Genomic DNA, 20,803 nt, shown 5'->3' with positions numbered 1-20,803 from the left:
AGCCGATCAATGATTCTCTCTCATTGATGTTTCTATCTCTCTCTCCCTTCCTCTCAGAAATCAATAATATATATTTTAAAAGGTTATTTCCCATGTATTAACTGACTCATTTGCCTACAAATTCATTTTGAAAGTTATACTGAAACATGGGAAAATAAACATGCAGGAAACTTTGGAAAAGAATAATAAGGTTCTCATCCTGAGATATTAAAATGGTATAATTAAATTGGAATGGTGTTAGAATAAGAGAAGGCAGCTAATTGAAAGATAAAACCTAGATACAGATAGGTCAAGAAATACCTTAATTACTGCTAATCTCTCTGTAGCCAACTATAGCCATTTGACTACAGAATACCTTCTGGCTAAGCCTAGATAGAGCCTGCTCCCAAGCTATGTATCCTAAAGAAGAGTTTGCCTGTGAACAGAGCTGTCCACTTATTTAGAGTCTACAAGTCAGTCCTCCCACTGAAGGAAAGGGCTCGGTGGAGGAAAAGTCCTTCAAAATTAGAGGGAACCAAGATAGCTACCTGTACTTCCTGACTAAGTCCTTCTTTCATAAATAAACAGCCAAGTAAGGATTATCAGACATTTAAGGACAATCAATTGCTGAAATAGGTCAAAGGTGAAATGGAGGAGCTTTCCTGATGAAGTAAGAGATAATTTTAAAAACAGCATAGAAAGGTATCTAAGCAGGTCCTAGAAAAAAAGTCAACTGAAAAGGAAGTAAAAAAAAAAGTCATTAGAACTTGACACCTAGAATATGTTCTTTCTTTGTGCAGCAGTTCAGTAGAAGAGAGTTGGTTTCCTTTGAGTATAGCTCTATAAGAAAGAGCACTTATATCCTGAGTACTGTGCATGCCCTAATGGTTTGTATAATTCAGAAGAAATATTATGTATTCAAGCAAACTTTTATCTCTAGCACTTACTTCATTCTGTCATCTTTTACAGCAGGGAGTCAATACAGACAAGTAATGTTTAAACCGGTAATATTTATTTAGAATTATAAAATCAGTTGCAAAAACAAGTGAATTTTAAGTACTGTAATTATTTTATTATATCTATTCTAAAAAATTAAACGTTTTAAGGATTCACTAGTGAAATAGCATTATCTGAATGGTAAGAGAATTCAAAAAACTCCTTACCTGAATAGCTTCCACTTTAGTTGTCCATTCTCGAGCCTTCTGTAAGGCTTCTTTCAGGGACAGCACATTGGGTAGAAAGGCTGGAATGTTCTTAGCTTCGTTCACAATGCTTTCTAAACTTGCCACGCTGTGCCGTGGTCTACGAAAACATAAAAAGTAGGGCAGATGCATGAGAAATCAAATAGCTATCAACATTTACATAACATTTTAGAATGTAGAGAATTTTCATATACATGATTTCATTTAATTCTTACCACAATCCTATAAGGGAGGCAAAATAACTATTATCTTTATTTCCATTTTACAGATACCTTTAACGTAAAGATCATTTATTTTCCCCAAAGTCAAGTAGTAAATGGTACACCTGAAATACTGATGTCTCAAATCCCATGCTCTTCACTACACTAAATTGCCTCTACCTGAGTTCTCCACAATATCTGAAACTGTCAGAGATGCATATTAAATAGCAATGTGGAAACAATAGTCTAGAAATTAATGTTGACTATGTACATTAAATTCAACTACATTCATAATACCTAGTTACACAAAGATGAACAAAACCAACCTTTATCCTCAACTAATCGGAATACAAGATAAGCATGTACTGGGAACTAAGAACAAATTACTATAGGGGAGGGAGTGATTAATTCTGCCTACGGGAGTTGAGAAGGGCTTTGAGTTAAGCCTTGAAGAATTGTGATATTGCAAGTAAAAGGTTAAAGAAAAAAAAACACAAGAATATAATGAACAAAGACAAAGAGAAAGATTTAAAAAATGAGTTGGTAGTTTAGTTTAAGATCAGAGATGGTGTGAAGACTGGGGGGGGGGGGTGGGTGAGCAAGAGTAAAACCAAGAAGTAGGGGGATTTGGCAGGAAAGAAAGATGTAAACAGATTAAGAGGTCTTAAGAGCCATGAATTTCACTAGGCACTGTGCTAGGTCTGGGAGATTATTAATGCACAAGGGTGACAGCATCCTTGCCTTATGAAAAATTTTAATCTTGTGGAAGAGGGGATTATTAATGAGTTAGATGCACTATAAGTACAATGATAGAGGAAAATAAAGATGCTATCAGGATATATAGGAGGGCCTAATTGACTTGGTAGGTGAAGGAAGGATTCCCAGAAGTGGCCTCTAAGCTTTCTTATCCTTTTTGAATAGGAGTTAGTCAGAAAAGCTGGGGCCAGAGGGAGGGTGGGGGTGGTGAAGGTACACCACAGGGGATGAGCAGAGAGGAAGGCTGTTCCATAGGAGAATAGAAGGTGCAAAGGTCCAGAGATGAGAAAGAACATAGCATGTTGGAGGAAGCAATGGTGGGAGGCAGGGACAATCACTGTTAGAATACAAGTGGAAGAATGGCAAGATATGAGGCAAGATATTAAAGCAAGGGGCTAGATTATAGCTGGCCTTATAAATCAGGTTAAGGAATCTGAACTTCATCCCAAGGGGAATGGGAAACATGGCTTTAAGCAAGGGAGTCAAATAGTCATCTGTATTTTAGGGAAATACTAGTTGCAGTTTAGAGAATGGATTAGAGAGGGGTGAGCTCATAGACAGGACCTACAGCTACAATCCAGATCAGCAACAAAAAAGAATGAAAGTGAAAAACTGAGGAATTAGAATCAGCATGACTTCGTAGTTAACTGAATTTGATAAGAAAATAGAACGCAGGGATCAAACTTAATTTCCAAAGTACTGACTTGTTCAAATGAGTGAAAGATAGTATAATTCAGAGAACAAAGGAAGAGATTATGGGAAGGAATTAATGTGTCCAATTCTGGATATGGGAATTTGAGGAACATCCAACGGAATTATCTAATAGACAAATGGTATCTATGAAAAAAAATCTATAGATGAGAATTTGGAATTAATCAGTATAAAGACGGTAAATGGAGCCAAGAAGTTAGCAAAAATTTCCAGAGAGGTATACAAAGTGAGAAAAGAAGCAGTCTAGGCCAGAATATTGAGGAAAGTCATTATTTAAGAGGCAGAGAGAGAAGAAAGATATTTAAAAAAATGATCAGACCCTTGCTGGATAGCTCAGCTGGTTAGAGAATCATCCCAATACCCCAAGGTTAGGAGTTCGATCTTCAATCAGGGCACATACAAGAATCAACCAATGAATGTATAAATAAGTGGAACAACAAATCGATGTTTCTCTCTCCTTTCCCCTCTCTAAAAATCAATAAATTAAAAAGAAAACAAAGGTCAGTAGTTAACCAGTACTAAGAAATGAAAAATAGTAAGAATATGTTTCAGAAAGGTAACTTTGACAAGAGTTAGAAAAGGGAAGATTCTAGTTCCCACCATTCCCCCAACCCCATCACCCCCTACTTCTTTACCAATTTTATTTTCTTTGTGACACTATATATCTGAAATTCATTCATTCCTTCACTATTCAACTGTCTCTCCCCACTAGAATGGTGGTTCTGTTTAGAGCAGGGAACTTAAAGAAGAAAGATATAAAAGACATTGTAGAGGCAAACATCACTAAAACCTGGTGACTAATTAAATGTAGAAAAATGGGAAAAAATAAAGTTTTTAAAGATCACTATAAACAAATTTCATTCAACTATGATCAATTGCATCAGATATACCAAATCCTAATTTTGCATTCCAAAGTCATTTAGCTTTTTCCATTTAATATGCTTACACTTCCCGAAGTGCCATGAATCTGAAGGAACAGGAATATCTTAGATAGGAAAAGCTATAAATAAATATAGTTTGTATTTTCCATAGCATCTGGAGAGCAAAATATCCAATATATATGGAGCCTTTTTTGGCAGAGCAGAACTGTGTTAATTAAATCATCTAAGGCTTTCCTAACAAATCCATTCAAAATAAGTGGCTGGCATAGCAGTAAGTACATGGAGACTTCAGAATAAAGTGGAAAAGGCTTTAAATTTGAGCTGTGTTATTTAATAACTATGTGATCTCTCTTTTAAGCATCCCAGTTTTCTCATATTCACAGTAGAAATTATATAAATATAAACCTTAGCTGCTGAAAAAAGACTTTCACCAAGAACATTAGTCAAATTAGTTGATATATAGTCAAATATGCTTTACTTAAATCTCACAAATCCAATGGGATGCCAACACTAATGCAACTGCTTAACGTTCTTGTGTCTGATTCTTATCTCCCACTACTTTCCTACATAAATCCTCCACTCCAAAAAAGCCCATTTAACGTTTGTCTCATACCTTAAACTTAGCTTATGACATTTTTCTTGCCTCCTCTTCCACTTCAATCCTACTCATTTTTCAAGGCTCTCAGTTCTTACATTTCTCTCAAAATTCTCTTTTGATCATCTAAGCTAACAATGATCTCTCCTCTTTTGAATTCCTATAGCACTTTTCTGTACCCCTCAGTTAATAACATACTGCAATGAGCTTTATATTTCTTAGCTCCTAACTATAAAATCAGTAATGGAAGGCTCTAAACAAAATACTATTTTGTATCACTTAAAGTACCTAACAAAGTACTCTGCATATAGTATGCACACAATATTACAAACTGTCTATATGTAGACTCATTTGATAACTTAGTGATTGGTCAGGGAAGACACAAAATATTTATTGAAATAAATAGACCCTTATGCTCCTCCTCCCATTCTATTATCTGGCTTAGTTATTATAGAGGCAACAGTCACCAATATGTGTTCACCTTGCCTGTAGGCAGACCTTAGCCTTTTCTTCCCATCGCTCAGAGACTGTAAGGAGCTCCTGTAGTTCAGCCATTGCTTTCTCCACAGCATGGTGGGGAGCCAACCCCACCCCAGAGTCTATCAATTTCTTCATGACATCCAAAGTGACTTGTTGTGGATCTGATAGAGTCAGTCTTACTTCATCCAACCATCGAGCCTGCTGTAGCTCTTGCTTTAGGCGGGCTAATTCAGGTAGCTCCACATAGAGACTAGAGCCCATGTCTATCAACATCTGGAGTTTAGAAGAATCTGGGGTTTCATCCATCATGGCCTCTTGAGCACGTTCATGAAACTCTTCCACATCATCCAGCAGATTCTGAAAAGGCCAAAAGAATAAAAATAAAAATAAATATAAAAGATAAAAAATGTTTATGTAATAAACATATCTGATAGGCAATAAAATACATAGTTTTGATAGGCAAAATTATCAATTCTAGACCATCTAATAATCTCACCATGATAGTACCAAATGGATATGATAGTTAAGGGCATAAATATGCTTCTCTATAATTACTTACATAGTCCTAACTTTTAACATATGATTAATTAAAACATATGTAATGACTTCTGACTTAAATGCAGGCACTAAACAAATACAGCATTAAACAAAACATAAAAAGTCCTTATCTTACAAAAACATACATTTCAATATAAGTGGCCAGTCACTGGATACATAAATAAAATGTCAGAGTTTTTTAAAATGCTATAAAAATAAAATAGGGCAGCCCTGACCTGTTTGGCTCAATGGATAGAGTGTCGGCCTGTGGACTGAAGGGTCCCAGGTTCAATACCGGTTAAGAGCATGTACCTTGGTTGCGGGCACATCCCCAGTAGGGGGTGTGCAGGAGACAGCTGATCGATGTTTCTCTCTCATCGATGTTTCTGACTCTCTATCCCTCTCCCTTCCTCTCTGTAAAAAATCAATAAAATATAAAAAATAGTAATAATAAAAATAAAATAGGGCAACAATAGAGAATGAACAGAAGGGGAGCATATTACTTTGCAATGGTCGTCTGAAAGACAGATGAACCAAAATAAAAATGAAAAGGTAGATAAGGGAACCTTATGAAGAGCTGGGAAAGAGTAGTTCAGGCGGGGCAAATAATAATTGCAATAGCTTTTAAACAGAAATGAGCCTGGTGCTCAAAAGTGAATGATAGGGAGCAAAGTAGATGAAGAATAAATGTAGTTGAATAAGCAGAGGTCAGATTACACAGTGCCTTGTAGATTATGAGTTTGGGTTTCAATTACTTGATTTTGGAGAATCACTAGAGGATTTTAACCATGGGGAAGTGATATGATTTGATTTTTATAATTTCTTAAATATATTTTTATTGATTTCAAAGAGAAAGGGAGAGGGAGAGAGAGATAGAAACATCAATGATGAGAATCATTGACTGGCTGTCTCCTGCACAACCCCTACTGGGGATCGAGCCCGCAACCCGAGCATGTGCCCTTGACCGGAATCGAACCTGGGACCCTTCAGTCCACAGGCCAACACTCTATCCACTGAGCCAACCCAGCTAGGGCTGATGTGATTTGATTTATATTTTACATGATCACTCTGGCTACTAAAGGAAAAATAAACTGTCAGGACAAGAATAGAAAGGAGATCAGGTAAGAGGCTGCTGTCATAATCTAAAGGACAGATTCTAGTGGTTTAGAGCAGTTTAAGCAATGAAATTAATGACAAATGGTTTACTTTGGGATTCATTTTGGAGATAATAGTAGCACTTGTTTAGAGATTGGATGTGGGGTAGAAGGGCAATAAAGGAATAAAAATTTTTGACTCATTAAAACACTTTTAGATGCCTTTTAGTCTTCCAAAGGGAAGCGTAAAATATGCAACTGGATAGTCAAGTCTGTGGAAAAAAAGAATGGCAGTTGGAGATTTGGAACTCAACTGAATATAGGTGATATTTAATGTCAATGTGACTGGACAAATAAGAAGAGATCACGACCAAGAATAAAAGAAGGGCTGCCCTGGCCGGTTTGGCTTGGTGGATAGAGCGTTGGCCTGTGGACTGAAGGGTCCCAGGTTCGATTCCGGTCAAGGGCACATGCCCGGGTTGTGGGCTCGATCCCCAGTGGGGGGCGCGCAGGAGGCAGCCAAGCGATGATTCTCTCTCATCATTGATGTTTCCATCTCTCTCTCCCTCTTCCTTCCTCTCTGAAATCAATAAAAATATTTAAAAAAAAAAAAAAAAAAAGAAGGGCTGAGATGCCCAGCCGGTATGACTCAGTGGTTGAGTGTCAACCCATGAAGCAGGAGGTCAGGGTTTGATTCCCATTCAGGGCACATGTCCGGGTTGCTGGCTTGATCCCTGGCCCCAGTCAGGGCACATGCAGGAGACAACCAATTGATGTGTCTCTAATATGAGACACATCAGCCCCACTCCCCGCTTCCCTTCTCTCTAAATATCAATAGAAAAAATATCTTCAGGTGAAGATTTAAAAAAGAACTGAGACTCCTTATATACTCCACAACCAGAAATCAAACCAAGGAGAAGACAATCAACAAAGAAGACTAAAGAAAAGGAATTATGAATGACCTAAGAAAAACAAAGAGTACAGTGTCACAGATGTTTAAAGAAGAAAATCTCTCAGGGCCCACCCAGTGTGGCTCAGTGGATGAGCGTTGGGTCAAGCACCAAAAGGTCACCGGTTCGATTCCTGATCAGGCACATGCCCAGGTTGCAGGCTTGATCCCCAGCAGGGGGACATGCAGGAAACAGCCAATCAAAGTGATTTTTCTCTCTCACTGATGTTTCTAACTCTCTCTCCCTCTCCCTTCCTCTCAAAAAAAACCCAATAAAAACATTTTGTTTTAAATCAAAAGAAAATCTCTCAGGAAGGAAGTATGTTTAATTATCAAAATGCTTTTACAAACTGGAGTAAGACAAAATACTATTGATATGAGATTTCACAAGTTGTTAACCATGATAAAAAAAAACATTTTAGATATTCTACCCACAGTCAAATCACACAAAAAACCCACAAACCATCAAAAGATTACTAACTGTGCAGAGTAATATATTTGAAATATACTACTTAATATATTTGACTTCACATTGTCATTAAACCATCAGGGCTCTGATAATGTCAGAGCTCTTCATTTTTTAAAACTCATGAACTAATAATTCACTGATATATTCAGGTTATTTTAACTAATTTCTTGCATTTCAATTACATCTAAGTTTAATGGGGCTTCTGACCTAAATTTAATACAGAAAAAAAAATTCTAAACTAGCTTTAATTCCAGAATTTAAAAGTGGGAATTACAATTAAGAATGAAACCAAGAGATCCTTACTGCCCACTAAAAAAACCTTAAATAGCAGCACTTATGTAAGAAAAGAGAACAAAAAACTAGTCTAGACACACTATTCTGTTTACCCAAAATTGTAGCCCATAATACAAAAGATATTACCCAATTAAAGAATGTAATATTTCACCTTTACTTGTCGAGCTTGGCTGATGACACATGGAAGACTAAAAAGTTGTTGGACAAAGGCCTTCAATTCTTCCACTGTCAGTTTGGTCCGAGTCCTCCCACAATCAGGGCTCTGCCTGATGTAAAATAATATAAAGACATAAGTAGGAAAAATTCAGTTATTCTGATATCAAAGGGCCTCTAATCTCTTTATAATTCTCACCCAAGCAATCCCAGAATACTATGTTTGACGATTCCACTTGCAATGGTGATGATCACTTCCAAATTAGGTTTTTTAGCTCTATAGTTAATGGCTCAAAGATTCAACTCTCCAAGTTCTAGTTCCTCCAATCTTACAAGTACTAAATATTTTAAACATTCAATAAGTTCTTCACAGTAAAATATTAAGTTCACTGATAAAACCAAATCCTCTATCTCAAGAAGCTTAAGATGAGGAACAAGGGAAATTTACCTGGCTTAGGAAACAATAAACCCTCTGAAGCTCATTCACAATTTTGTGTGTATATTTTCTTTAAAAAAAAAAAAAAAAGGAGGGAGGGGCTCCTAAGCTTTCACCAGATTTTCTAAGGGAGTCAGTGACCCAAGAGGGTTGCAAAGTGAAGATTTGCTGATCAATGTCTCTAAGAAAGGTTTTCTGATAAAATGGTAGATAAAAGGTGCACAATAATTTAAAACCCAATGTAAATTGCTATAGAGAAAACCACTCGGACACAAAGAATGTGTTAGGATGAATATGAAACACTACAGAAAATGTAACACATATGAATTACACTAAATCAAGGGCAAATGCTTTTGTGCTCCTTAATAACAAGCTTCCACTGAATCCCACAAGGTTACCCTTTGCTGCCATCTGCCTTCAGCCTACCGTATTATTTATTTACTTACATACAAATATTTATTGCACAGCTACTGTGTGTCAGGCATTGTTCTAAGCACAAGAAATATAGCAATGAAAAAACATACATTCTAGTTGGGAATGAAAGGTGATAGACAATAAATACAATAAGAAAATTAGTGTATCAGGAGGTGACAGGGCTAGGAGAAAAATAAAGCAGAAGCATAAGAAGGCTGCAATTTTATAAAGGGCTGTCAGAGAAGGCCTCTACAAGAATGTGACATCTGAAAAAGACTTGAAAGAAGTATGGAGACAAGACATCTGGATATCAGGGGAAGAGAACTCAAAACAGTGAAGACAGGTGTGAAGGCACTAAGCAGGAACACTTCTGGTGTGTATGAACAGTAAATGGAAGAGGTTTGCAAAATGAAGCAAGCAAGAAAGGAAGTAGTAGGAGATAAGATTAGGGCATTATTGGAGGAGAGAGGGACATGGACAGAAGAGGTCAAAGCTGATGAAGGACCTCAAAAGCAAGTTGAAATTTTGGCTTTTACTCTGGGAAGAAAAAAAAAAAAGGAAACCATTAAAGAATTCAACTCTTCTTAGTCTTACCTGTGTTTCTGCTTTTTGCTCAGAAGCAGTTGAGCCACAGAAGCACAGGTCTCAGCCTCTTTCACAGCATCCCTGAGTTTTCTAAAGAGATCATTCTCTGGGTATTTCCTATCCTCAGCATCTTCCAGCATTACTCGTAATTCAATCAAATCTGTAAAAATAAATAAAAAAGCCATATACTATGACCATAGACATAAAAAGTCACTTGTAAATCTTAACCTCTCTCAAGTGAATCATCAACCTAATAGCAAAAACCTACTACAGCTGTGAGAGAACATCACTAATGCAATAAAAGCATATTCCTAATTCTTATAATGTCTCTCAGGTAAGGCAATTTTTCTTTCTCAATAAACCTTTAATGTTAGGTCTACTGGTAACAATGGCTCTTCAAAACATATATCTACTGGAAGTTAGTCATCTATCCCATTTTACATCAACTTTTTCACTTAAAGATTCTCAAACAGAAAATTAAGACTATAATCAACCAACCCATTAGTCTCAAATCTCATACAAAGCCTAGGATTTTTGCTTAATGGAGGAAAAACACATTAAAAAAGGCCTCTTTCAAAATGACAATTTCAGTGTAACCTTTCTTGTGGTTGAAGTTGGCAGATAATGCTTCAGTAACTCGACTGACCCAAGTGTCATAGGACTGTGCCCTGACTTTCACACCATATAGCAGAGAAGGGAGGTCCTCTAATGGGTAGCGATATCTAAAAACAAAACAAAACAACATGGAAATAAAAACTTCAAAAACCAACAACTTGAAAGTAAATTTAATTTTAAGTACAATCAGCTTAAGTAAAGTACAATGGCCAGAGGAATGGGGTCTTGGTACACATAAAGAGAAATCAGAGAAACCACAGATAAAAAAGATGTGAAATCAACTGATAAAGAAACTAATTTTAGTTGCCCAAGTTTAGGGCCAACTTTAAAGGACTGGTTCTCAAGCAGAAAGGTAGATAGGTAAGAAATTACCAGCCCAGACACAGGGAAAGGAATTACAAAAAGAGCAACATTAATCCTTGGTTTTAAAAGAGGGTAATGGAAGTTTAACAAGAAACTTCTGGATACCTAAGACATTTCTTCTGCATGGGGCAGGGGCACAGATCAGTTGGATGGTACAAACACACAAGCCGCTCAGGATTACAGGAGCATGTGAGAGCAGAGAGAAAACATGTGGTTTTGCATGCTGAACACTGTCGCTCATCATCAGGAACAAGTTCAAACACTTCTTCTTCTGACATCAGGACACCCTGAAATATAATTAATGTCATAAGATCAAGTCTTTCTAGTCTTTCAAGCATCAAAGAACCTACTTTTAAAATTTTTTTTAATTTAATTTTTATCTTTTGATTTGAGAGAGGGGAAAGGAAAGAGAGGTGGTGAGAGAGAGAGAAACATCAATTTGTCGTTACACATTTTTATGCATTCATTGGTTGATTCTCATGTGCCCTGACCAAGGATCGAACCCACAACCTTGGTGTATTCTTGGGACAACGCTCTAAACAACTAAGCCAACCAGCCAGTGCCTAAATTTTTTTCTATGGGTAAATCTCTGACTTAAGATATAAATGTGGGAGGTACAATGGCACTTCATCAAAATACTTTCTAAAAATAATCATTAGTAATTTTAAGTGAGCAGGACTTAATCTTGGTATCTAAGAATGTACATTTGACTGACTGATACAACTATTTTTAAAATGCAAGGAAGTTATTACTACAAAGGTCAAAACAGTCAGGGAAGTTGTAATTGGGAGATACTTTTGAGTGTCTGACAAAGTTCTATTTCTTGACCAGAATTGTGATAACAACAAAGTTTACCGTGTAACAACTCATAAAGCTATATGTTTATGTTCTCTTTAAAATAAGAAAAAATTACTGTCCCCATGGACAATATGTCTTTGAACCAGATACATTAATAATCTATGATCTGAAAATAATGCTGATATGTACAAACATATGCAAGGATAAAGAAGTATAAAATTACTTAAACTGTGCAAATCAAATGTAATCTACTTCAGAAAGATAGCAAAAAGAAAGTTAATCACCCTGGCCGGTGTGACTCAGTTGGCTAGAGTGTGTCCCATGCACCAGAAGATTGTGGGTTCGATTCCCAGCCGAGGAAATGTACAGGAGGCAACCAATCGATGGGAGATGTTTTTCTCTCTCTCCCCTTCTCTCTCTAATATCAATAAAAAATAAAAAGAAAAAAGAAAAGAAAGTTAATCAGCATGCAGTTTAAGAAAATAAAAACATTTAAAGTGGCATTTTACAAAGACTTCCATTTAATATGCACTGAGTGGCCAGATGATTAAGACCACCTGACATTTGTAGGCAAATTAGCTATAATTTCGCGCTGAAGTTGCTAGAGGGCCAGACCATTATAAATAGGGAAGCAGGTTGTTTACTACGACAGTAGAAGTGATTTTTTTCTGAAGATATGGGTAAACAATGCGATTTAACAGCCTTTGAACATGGGATACACACACACACACACTATGAGTGGCCAGATTATTATGACCTCCCCATCAATACTTCGTTGGGCCACCTTTTGCCTTCAATACTGCGGCAATTCTTCTTGGCATTGACTCCACGAGATGTTGAAAAGTGATGCAAGGAATCTGACACCATGCCTGATGAATAGCACTGTCCAGTCCTGTGAGATTTGATGGTTGTGGAACCAGCTGCCTGATGGCTCTTTTAATTTCGTCCCACAAATGCTCAATTGGATTGAGGTCTGGTGATTGTGGGGGCCACCTAAGCAAGGTAAAGTCTCCCTCATGTTCTTGAAACCACTCCTGCACAATACGAGCACCGTGGCATGGCGCATTGTCTTGTTGGAAGAAGCCATCTCCATTGGGATACGCCATCAAAATGATAGGATGAACTTGATCAGCAACAATACTTTTTTATAGGTTCAATTTTTTTCTATTTCATAAACAATATCAAGTACCAGACATGTGCTCACCATTTGTACAACAGACTCTCTTAATCGTGTCTCTTCTTCAGTCATCAGAGTCAATTCTTTGCACACCATTGCAGCCAGCCCCACATCTAAGCATTCTGGATCTGCTGCCATTTTGAAAATGAGTTCCTCGTGTGAAAAGACACAATGGCGCCTTAGCCGTCGGTAATGATTGACACACTGACGCCCAATGGGCAACTGAAAACAAGACAAGATTCTTAAATTAAATTACTTGCTTATAGCATATTCCAGAACAGAACCACTATTTACCCTCCAGATCCTCTTTTTTATTATAAAGAAGACAGAATAACAAACTCCATTTGAACATTTATATCACAGCCTTCTTCTAAAGAGTATCAAGAGCTTTCACGTATATCATTTCAAATGTGTGATTTTATTAAGTAAGTTTTAGTATCTTTACATACATAGGTCCAGTGAAATTTAAAAAGCTGCCCAAGGCCAAATAACAATAAAAGTAAGCAAATTAACCCAGCCAGTGTGGCTTAGTGGTTAAGAGTCAACCCATGAACCAGGAGGTCACTCAATCCCTACTAGTAGGGGGCTTGCAGGAGGCAGCTGATCAATGATTCTCTTTCATCATTGATGTTTCTGTCTCTCTCCCTCTTCTCTCTCTCTCTCTCTCTCTCTCTCCCCCCCCCACCTAAAATCAATAAAAACATTTTTTAAAGCAAATTAAAGGCAGAAACCATCTCTAACTAATCTCTGAATCATCTCCATTGCCCACCCTACACCTAACCAAGGAGCAAGTAAATCATAAACAGTTAATAAGTATTAGCTAATTTTTTAAGTAGAGCTCAAACCCAAGGCAAAGTCCTAAATTTGGTCTTGTTCTTACTGCTTCCTAAGCCTAATAAGAAAGAATTTTAAAATTATTAGATCAAATAAGATTGTTCATTATATCATTTCATTCACTAGCCAAGAAAACAAAAATGATTAATCATGAAATTTAATAAATTAAGGTATCCACAGAAAAGTATAAGATCCAATATTACTAAAGAATATCCTTCAAAATGTTGAGAGGTGATAGAAAAATAACATCACTAAGAAAATCAAAGTCAAAGACTGTATTATAAATTTGCAGTCTTTCCCCAACAAACATGACATAATTATAACTGAATATTTTTTATATTACCTTGTACAAAAACAAAATAGCAATTACTGGCATTATCATTTACAAAGAAGTTCAGTCCATAGAGATCTCAACATTACAGTTACTCTTTAAAATAGTTTTTTAGGAAAGGGAATAAAGAAACATTAAATGGCAGGAAGAATAAAACACCAAATTGTCCACCAGAAGAAAATAATAAAGGGATATTTAAAAATAAAAGCATAGAATTAGATATTTGAAAATATGGTAGCATTCTTAAGAAGATCTGGTCATCTTTATAAAATCCCGAAGTGCTCAGAGAAAGCAAAGACTTAAGGAACCATATTCTCTCAGAAAAGAGAAATTCAGAAAATATAAACTACAATTTAAAATTAAAACAGAATGGGGAAAATAATGAATAAATAAGAACTATGAAATCTTCCAAATGGAAAATTTGGAAAATTTTCCAAAAACCATAATGGAAACTCTAACTGAACTTTCTAAATTACCACAGCCACTCCAGTCTCTACTGAAATATTCATGAACCCTCCCCTCCCCACCTAAGGAAATATGGCAACTAGATGCATTTTCCAGGGATGTTAGTAGACGTACAACAGCTACTTGCTATAGAACAGACCCAGTCAGCAGTACAGAAGTTCACAGCTTCAGCGAAGTTGTAGCCCTGATTAAATCCAGAATGATAGGCACGAGGAAACGTCACAACAAACTCTCCAGCACACTGATTGGTCCTGTACACCTAAATGCAAATTCAAAATAGTGATACAAACCAAAATAAAAACAACAAAAAAGGGAGACAGATTTGATCAGTCAGTTTCAGAAGCATTTTCTAAAACTAAATAAAGAATTAACCTACACACACTAGAAAACAGTATCAGGTTTAAGAAGCAGCCAGAATTCCACCTTCTTAAAGTACTAGCAGTCACTAATAACAAAATTATAATAATTCATGACAAAAATTAGCAGCCAAAAGAAATTCTCAAAGAGAAAATGTTATTCTCACTAAGCTACTAGTTTCTAGTAACTTGATAAAATTTTACATTGAAGAGGACTTAATTCCTTTTATTCTTGTGCTGTAAATAGAGGTAAAGGATAGAACTTCCTCCTACTCTTGGATAATTTTTTGGAACTGGTCTAATTGATTATCTCATATAAATATGGAGATATCCCCAATATCAGTTTTTCTAAATCTCACTTCATTTTGTAATACTATGTTATCTTTTTTAAAAGCCCCAGATTCTAATATAAATTCACTCATAAGGACAAAGTAACACTCCCACTAATCTAGTCTCATTAAGGTTTGATGAATATTTGACTGAATATAACAAACTTATCAAATTTATACTTTATCAGGTGCTAGTAGCTTAAATTTAATAATAATTTTCAAAACTAAGTTGAAAAACAGAAAAGATATTGTGTTTATCATAGCATGTAGAAAACAAAGCTGTGAAATCTTTATATGAAATATGATATCCAAAAGAATAAGCATTAGTTACTAGAACTACCACTTAAAATATTTAAACTTTGGTTAAATAGGGATAATCTATATATACTAGAGGCCCGATGCACGAAAGTTCATGCACTCAGGTGTGGGGGATCCCCTCAGCCCAGACTGTGACCCCTTGGGGGATGTCCGACTGAAGGCTCCCTGGGGGGATCGGGCCTAAGCTGGCAGTCAGACATCCCTCTGGCAGCCCGGGAGCCCTCGGGGGATGTCCACCTGCCGGCTTAGGCCCGAGCCCTTAGTCGGACATCCTTAGCACTGTTGTGGAGGCAGGAGAAGCTCCCGCCACTGCTGCTGTACTGGCCAGCCATGAGCCAGCTTCTGGCTGAGCAGCGCTCCCCTTGTGGAAGCACACTGACCACCAGGGGGCAGCTCCTGCATTGAGTGTCTGCCCCCTTGTGGTGAGTGCACATCATAGTGACTGGTGGTTCCCGGTTGTTCACTGTTAGGGTCAATTTGCATATTACCCTTTTATTATATAGGATAAACGGCTAATATGCAAAGTGTCCCCGCAGGAGTTTGACCAGGAGACCAGGAGTTCTATTGCTCACTATGACGTGTGCTGACCACCAGGGGATGGCGCAAAATGAAGGGAGGCCCTGGCCGGCAGCCAGAAGGCCCCGATTGGCCCTGATTGCTGGCCAGGCCTAGGGACCCTACCCGTGCACGAATTTCATGCACTGGGCCTCTAGTAAAGAATATAAGATTTTTGCTAAAACCAGGATACAATTGTTTACTGAGAACAGAAAGCTATTTTAATAGATAGCTATACATAAAGTATAATTAATACTTTAAAACACCCTTTTCTCAATCTAATAGATGTTGGTCCCTTCAGAGTACAAATTCTAATTTAGCCAGAGGATGACATGACCTTTTACTTCCAGTTATAAAACAAAGCACTGCAACTCTACTGATCAAAAGCTAAAATAACTTTAAATTTAAAATACTAAAGGGAGACACAAAAAGACTCACAGGTACACCATGCTCCATTAATACATTGGGGTTCATGATGGTGACTAACTGATGTAGAAGATCAGGCTGAGATTCAAATAACTCAGGAGCCAGCTCCCTCATCACCTCCTCCAGTTGTTCTGCAGCATGAGATGGTACACCATACCATGTCTTTGGCTCCCCCCTAGCAAAAGAAATTAACTGTTTAGCCAGGTAGAGCATGGTGCCAATGAGGCCAAGTTCTCTGATTCAAATCCACTAAATTATAATTAACTGTCTTATTTTATGGCCACAGACTATAAGCCATGAATCCTGGCAACCATCTCATAAACCTGTACTATTGTTCATAATAGATACACACTTATCACTGTTAAAAAAAGTGATTCCAAAACATATGAACTCTTTAAGGTGCATCAGTAAATAGTATGTTCAAACAGGAAAGATGCTATGTGAGAAGTACACACTGTTCCAAAGGATACTGACATACCTCAATTCACAGGTCCACTGAACATTCTAATTATTACCATAATGATGAAAGTAAAAGTCAATGCTTTCTAGAATACCTTTATATAACTTCACTGAGTTCAACTTTACTATCCAAGGAAATAAGACAAGGCTAGAAATTGTTGAAACCTTCTATCTATAAATCTTAAGGACCAAAAACTTGCCATCATTAATGTACTAGACTTTAGTGCACTAGAGAGTTCATTTATAATACCAAGTTCTACTCTTAGGAAATGGATTTAATTTTCTAAGAGTACTCATGCTATTTATAGAATAGCTCAATTTCTTAATCCCAATACAATTCACAGTGCCATCTCTAATAGAACTTACTATGATAATGAAAACGTTCTATATCTGTACTGGCCAATACAGGGGCCCCTAGTCACATGTGACTATAAAGCACCTGAAATGTGGTTAGTGCAATTAAGGAAGTAAATTTTTCATTTTACTTAATCTTTTTTGTTTGTTAATTCTCACCAAAAGATATTTTTTCCATTGCTTTTTTTAGAGACAGTGAAAGAGAAGGATAGAGGAAGAAAGAGAAACATCAATATGGGAGACACATCAACCAGTTGCCTCCCACATGCACCCTAACCCATCCCAACTGGGGAGCAGGAAGGGAACCCAAAACCCAAGTGTCCTTGACCAACGGTGCATAGGCCAATGCTAACCCTTTAGCAACACCAGCCACGGCTATTTTACTTAATCTTAATTAATTTAAACAGCCACATGTGGCTAGCAGCTATCACATTACACAGCATAATGATAAAGTAGAGCATGAAAACCACTAGAGTTTTCCATTGCAAGTGTGATCTAAGTAGTAGTTTGGATATGAAGAGAAAAATATCATTTAGTTAAGATAATACTGGACAAGGAACTAAGTAAGCTGTTGGTAAGATACCAAAAAATTCAACAAAATAATTTAATGAATATATATGTAACTCAGGCATGTCTAGGGAAAATGTCATATAAAAAGGAAAAAAACACTTGAAATTTTCAAATATGGAAGGTTTAATCAGATCTTAAGTATATAAACTTTGACCATCCTCCCTTGCATATCAACAGATATGCCAAAGTAATTTTCATGTATACCAAACAAGTATCATTTGGTCTAAAACTCTAAGCTCCTGGGCATGCACATACTTTAAAAGGGAAGGTGTCTAAGATGCTGTATCCTTAGACCACAGTATTTCTCTCTTTAATATATTATCCTACTTTAAAAAAATATTTTTTTTATTGATTTTTCTTTTAGAAAGAGAGGGACAGACAGAGACACACTGATTGGGTGCTTCCTGCACGCCCCCTACCTGGGATCGAGCCCACAACCCAGGCATGTGCCCTGACCAGATATCGAACTGGCAATCTTCAACGCATAGGATGAAAGCCCAACAAACTGAGCTATGACGCTACTTTGATAAAAAATACTTTTAAATTCAGCTCTCCATAATAATATAATCTAAGATTAGTAAACCTTCAAAAGGTTACTAAGTATGAATGCTGTTAACAAAGATTATACATACCAATGCAAATAATTGATGGAATAACTCCAGTGATCTTCAATGTGCCAGCAAAAAGAAGAGAAACACATTCCCACATAGAGCCATGGTACTTTCATACCTGAGATGTCTACATTAATATGTGCAAGAACAGACTGCTCTAGGACAGGCATGTTATTCAAGTTCCAACCAGAAAGTGCATATTCCTATAAAGAAAAAAATGTAAATGAGAGATCAGAGATGACCAGTGGCCAACAGAAATCTCAAGGGAGTACTAGTATTCAAAAAAGAAAGTAAAACTTTTATATTTACAGTAAGCTCCTCCACAGAATCTGTGCTTTTTGCTCTCTCATACATGTAACTGATATACCTAAATATTTAATCCTATCTCCTCTCTAGGTGGTATTTAGATTTCCTTTTAATTATTTCAGATACCTCTGGTTCATTCTTAAGAAAATAAACAAGGCTTTTTATTACTCCCTCCAACTTACCAGTAAAATAGTGTGAGACTAATTTTAATAGGTCACTATTTTATCCCCAAGTAGCATAACATCCCAAAATGTAGTCTACCACTACATTTTTAGAATGGTACCAGATATTGAGGACATAATGAGATACATAACCCTGAATTTGATAAATCCTGATTAGATAAATTATAACAAAACATTTGTTTCATAGATGAATTCAATAGAAAAAAAGAATTTCTACTTTCCAGAAATAAAGAAAGGAAGCAAAGTCAGAATGAAAAAAAGCAGTTACCTGACTTTTCATAGAAGTTTCTAACTGAATATAAGCACTAGGCACTGAGTTTCAAACACCCACCCTAAAGCCATATGAGGTAAAGACTTAAAAGTTCTTATGCTAGTGGAGAGCAGTTCTCAAAGTAGGGTCTAGAGAGCCCAAAACTATTTCAGGGGATCCATAAACTCAAACTATTTTCATAATAATTCTAAGATGTTATTTGCCTTTTTCACTATCATTCTAAAAGGAATGTAGTGTGTTTTCCAGAGGATATATGATATGTGATATCGCAATAATTGAATATAGAAACAGATAACAGAATCCAATTGCCTTCCACTGGAAGGTTGATAACTGCTGAACCTGGATGGAAGGACGGAAGTGTATTACATTTACTTTTATACATTTGAGACTTTCTATAATACAGGGTTTAAAAATAAAACCCTCAATGTAAGAAGTTAAACAGCTAATGACAAAGCTGAAGAGAAAATCTGTAAACTAGATAGATTTGAGGATTTCATCCATAATGCAGCACATAGATATGAAAACTATAAAAGTGTAAGTAAGAGTCAGAGAAGCCCTGGTCAGTGTGGCTCAGTTGGTTCAGCATTGTCCCATGCACCAAAAGGTCACCGATTTGATAGCTGGTCATGGCACATGGGGGGCAAAGGGGCTCGAGCCGCAGTAGGGAGCATTGCAGGAGGCAACAAAAAGATGTTTCGCTAAATGTTTCTCCTTCTCTCTTTCTCTCTCTCTAAAATCAATAAATTCTTATTTTTTTTAAAAAAGAATCACAGAGGATAAAATAAGAAAATTCAACATAGGTTTAACTAGAATTCCAATAAAAAATAATAAAGAGATATGATTCTTACCCTCAAAATGCTTTAAAGAGAGAGAGAGAGAGAGAGAGAGAGAGAGAGAGGCTTTCCAAAATACTATTCAATATGTTTTTAGTTGGTTGATTAGCTGGTTGGCTGAAAAAATAATGAATCTAGTTGAAGAGACAAGGCCTACATACAAAAGTTCCAAGACAAGGCAATATATATTAAACTCCAAATACAGACAAGAGAGCAAATTCTATAGTTCTTCAGAGGACAACAGAATACTATCATCATGGGTTTGGATTGTTAAGAAAAATTCATGGAAAATGAAAAACCTGAGTAGAACTTGAAAGGATAGGTAAGATTTGAAGATAGACAAAATATACTGGTCTGGCTGATGAAAGGGCAGTAGAATATTGATACTCAGTAATACAGGAAATAAGACTTAGAAAAAAGATTGGATCTTTAGTCTTAAGTTTCAAACTAAGAACCCTGGAATTTAATCTTACATTCAAAAGGGGGAACAATGCATTTTAAACATTTTTAAACTTTTGATTATAGAAAATTTCAATATAAACAAAAGTAGACAGATTTAGATAATCAATTCCCAAAGATATCAAAATCTTAAAATTTTAAGTAAAATTAAAACATGAAAAAGACTGCAGAAAGAAGCAGTAATCAAAAAAGTTAACATAGCAAGCCTACAACTGCTTTCCTTCAAAGGGTTTGCTTAAAGGTTGGCCCTTGGTCGGCATCTGAAAACTTGCATGGTAAATAGTTCCCCTATACCAGTGGTTGGCAAACTGCAGCTCGCGAGCCACATGCGGCTCTTTGGCCCCTTGAGTGTGGCTCTTCCACAAAATACCGACTTCTGCGCACGGGCCATGAAGTTTCAATCACACTGTACGTGCGTGCCTGCATGTGGTATTTTGTGGAAGAGCCACACTCAAG

General features: G+C 36.6%; 1 protein-coding gene across 1 annotated transcript in view; it reads right to left on the bottom strand.

Moving 5' to 3' along the window:
- KDM5A (lysine (K)-specific demethylase 5A) overlaps positions 1–20,803 on the bottom strand; it is a 104,743-nt gene that overhangs the window by 44,724 nt on the left and 39,216 nt on the right. The window contains exons 12-21 of the mRNA XM_005865965.2: positions 18,318–18,499; positions 16,315–16,477; positions 14,458–14,577; positions 12,716–12,910; positions 10,819–11,000; positions 10,333–10,457; positions 9,745–9,895; positions 8,299–8,413; positions 4,806–5,161; positions 1,143–1,281 (exon numbers count right to left, since the gene is read on the bottom strand). Coding sequence (XP_005866027.1) covers positions 1,143–1,281; positions 4,806–5,161; positions 8,299–8,413; positions 9,745–9,895; positions 10,333–10,457; positions 10,819–11,000; positions 12,716–12,910; positions 14,458–14,577; positions 16,315–16,477; positions 18,318–18,499 — 1,728 coding nt within the window. The remainder of the gene's footprint in view (positions 1–1,142; positions 1,282–4,805; positions 5,162–8,298; positions 8,414–9,744; positions 9,896–10,332; positions 10,458–10,818; positions 11,001–12,715; positions 12,911–14,457; positions 14,578–16,314; positions 16,478–18,317; positions 18,500–20,803) is intronic.

The sequence above is a fragment of the Myotis brandtii genome, unplaced genomic scaffold (genome assembly GCF_000412655.1).
Source record: "Myotis brandtii unplaced genomic scaffold, ASM41265v1 scaffold216, whole genome shotgun sequence".
NCBI lineage: Eukaryota > Metazoa > Chordata > Mammalia > Chiroptera > Vespertilionidae > Myotis > Myotis brandtii.
This window is presented reverse-complemented; position numbering and strand designations above follow the sequence as displayed.